Genomic DNA, 2,967 nt, shown 5'->3' on the forward strand with positions numbered 1-2,967 from the left:
CTTCTTCTTCTTCTTCTTCTTCTTCTTTGTTTTTTTGAGACAGGGTTTCTCTGTGTAGCCCTGGCTGTCCTGGAACTCACTCTATAGACCAGGCTGGCCTCGAACTCAGAAATCCGCCTACCTCTGCCTCCCGAGTGCTGGGATTAAAGGCGTGCACCACCACGCCAGACTAAGGAACGGTTGCTTCTTAATTTCCAACGAATAATAATAAAGTAATTTGGAGAAAATATCAGGAAATGAAAAGTATTTGTTTTTGGTCCCTGACAGGCAAGCAGACAAAATCCTAGAACTCAAAGGTAGACACGGTCCCTTTGGGCTGGCATCTACACATCCTTTTCCAGGAAGATGATGCTGAGATCAGAGAGCGAGCTGGACCTGGATAGGGATGGAGCTATGCTGGAGATAGTCCTCCCCTGTATCCCCAGTGGAGCAGTAGAATTGTGGGATAGGTGGGGGATCTATGTACCACCAGCCAGCCACACCTCTCTTCTCCTTAGGGTTGCTGCCTCCTCCCTACCGCCTACAGCAGGTGCAGGTAAAGATAATTGACAACCCCCTTTGTGAGGAGATGTACCACAATGCCACCAGGCACCGCAATCGTGGCCAGAAACTGATCCTAAAGGACATGTTATGTGCAGGCAACCAGGGCCAAGACTCCTGCTATGTGAGTTCCACTCACCTTCTCCTCTTGGTTGGTCTTCATTCCCATGTCAGGGCTAGTAACCATCAGAGCTTCTTTCTCTTCTAGGGTGACTCAGGTGGCCCTCTGGTCTGCAATGTGACAGGCTCCTGGACCCTGGTGGGAGTGGTGAGCTGGGGCTATGGCTGTGCCCTCAGGGACTTCCCTGGGGTCTATGCACGAGTGCAGTCCTTCCTGCCCTGGATCACGCAGCAGATGCAGAGGTTCTCCTGAGCCCAGCTGCTGGCCTCGTGGCCATCAGATGAGGATAAGTCGGCTTTGGTCACGATTCCAGAGTGGACGGCCAGGGTTTAGGCTCTGGAGTGTAGGTGACCAGGGCACCAAGCATTAGCTACTGAAGGACATGGCTCAGTTTCCTGGCTTCCTAAATAAAGATGTGTTTGTTGCACATTCATGTTCAAGTTTTTATGTGAATACAAATCTATTTATCTCTACTGGAAACACCTATGGATGCTGTTTTTATGGTTTTTTAAATTGAGGAAACCAAGGTTTGAGTTCACCAAAGGCAGGTCTTACTGTGTCCTTGTCTCTGATCCCCAGACACCCTGAATAGTTAAATGTCCCCTAAGCACCTAACATCCCGGAACCTGGATGTGGTGATATTGTGGTAGGAAGGCTAACAATCCCAGGTTTCCATCCTTAGACAAGAAAATACCCTGACCCCCATCAATATCATCATGAGCCCAGAAGACTGCTGCATTGTGGGTGTCCTTCCTGTACCTCATTTAGGTACCCCAGGAGCCTGCAGATTCCGATACCCAGTGTGGCAAAGGTTATCTGCATGGCTGGGGCTGTTGTCTTGAACTGTGCACAGTGGCAGCGGTTTAATGCGCGGGGTGAGGGTGAGGGCCAATGGCTACACAGCCTCCCTCACAGAGCAGTTCTGACCCTGGGTGCATGGCAGGGAGGGGCTGATTAACTCTTCACTGTGAGCCGCAGACCTCAGACTCAAACAGGGCTGTCCTCTCATCCCAAGCCTGACAGTCTGCATAGGTCATTAGGCACAGACCTTTGTGGTGTGTAGGAGATGGGAGGTACCTGCCTGACTAGTGCTAACCTCAGACAGATTCATCTCAAGAAGCTGGGGTCAGGGATCGAGAGGGGATGGAAAAGGCTCTGACTTGGACTCTTGCTGAGTCTGGAGAGGGAATCAGGGTTGTGAAGGAGAGCTTAGGTCCTGTGGCGCTCCCAGCAGACCCAGCCTCTGTTCTCCTGAAGGGAAGTGGGTGCCTTTAGTATGGTTTCTTTCCCTTTCTTGCCTGTAGCTGGGCAGAGCAACGAGACAGAGGTGGTCGCTCCAGGGAGACTGGTTGTTACTGGTTCCCATGGCTTTCACAGGCATCTGGATAGTGCCACAGCTAATTACACCCCCCCCCCATGCACACACACACACACACACACACACACATTTCTCCAACGCAGCCTACTAAGAGTAAGACCTGCCTGGTGCTTCCAGCACCTCCTCTGGACAGGGAGAGTGGAAGGTAAAGGCTTTTCAGTGGCACACACCCCGGATGACACTGCTTCAGGCTTAGAGGGCAAAGGGTATCAGAACCTGGGGGCTCTGGACCATGGCTATCCAATGCTCCCAGGATGCTGGAAATGGACCGAGCCAGCCTTTCTCTTGCCATGCCCCCTTCATGGGTGTGAGGGGTGAGTCCTCAGGCTGCTGAGAAGATAGGGAGGTCAGGACTCTGGGGCTATAGTCACATGGTCACACGGCCACATGGCCACATGGTCACAGTTCTGCTGACTGATTCAGAATCTGGTTCCCCACAACCTGTGCCACTGGCACCCCAGACACCCCAAGAACTCTCTTTTCTGCCTGTGACACACTGGAAGCCAGGGCTAGAGGAATGTAATCAGTGGACTTTTTGAGTCCAAAGTCTGTGACCAGCTGTGCTCTGTGTGGCACTAGATGTCCATGGCTCCTGAGCAGTCAGTGACTCTTGAAGTATTTCTTAATGGCTCACAGGGACACCAAGATCTGGAACAGGGAATTAATACTTGTCAGCACCTCTAGGTGCCAGAGGCCATACTAAAGGTGTTCTGCTGCCCTTCAGAAGAACATATAAGCATGGTCCCCTAGCCTACCTATCAGGGTACAGAAATATTTTTTATTAGATATTTTCTTTATTTACATTTCAAATGTTATCCCCTTTCCTAATTTTCCTTCCAAAAATCCCCTATCCCCTCTCTCCTCCCCTTGCTTCCCAACCCACCCACTCCCGTTTCCTTGCCCAGGCATTCCCCTATACTGGGGCATA

General features: G+C 51.2%; 1 protein-coding gene across 1 annotated transcript in view; it reads left to right on the plus strand.

Moving 5' to 3' along the window:
- Positions 1–1,086, plus strand: part of LOC110284142 (serine protease 29) — a 4,065-nt gene extending 2,979 nt beyond the window's left edge. Inside the window, exons 5-6 of the mRNA XM_021149800.1 lie at positions 498–664; positions 749–1,086. Of these exons, the coding sequence (XP_021005459.1) occupies positions 498–664; positions 749–913 (332 nt within the window). The 3' untranslated portion in view covers positions 914–1,086. The remainder of the gene's footprint in view (positions 1–497; positions 665–748) is intronic.
- The last annotated feature ends 1,881 nt before the right edge of the window (positions 1,087–2,967 follow it).

Source organism: Mus caroli, chromosome 17 (assembly GCF_900094665.2).
Source record: "Mus caroli chromosome 17, CAROLI_EIJ_v1.1, whole genome shotgun sequence".
Classification (NCBI taxonomy): Eukaryota; Metazoa; Chordata; class Mammalia; order Rodentia; family Muridae; genus Mus; species Mus caroli.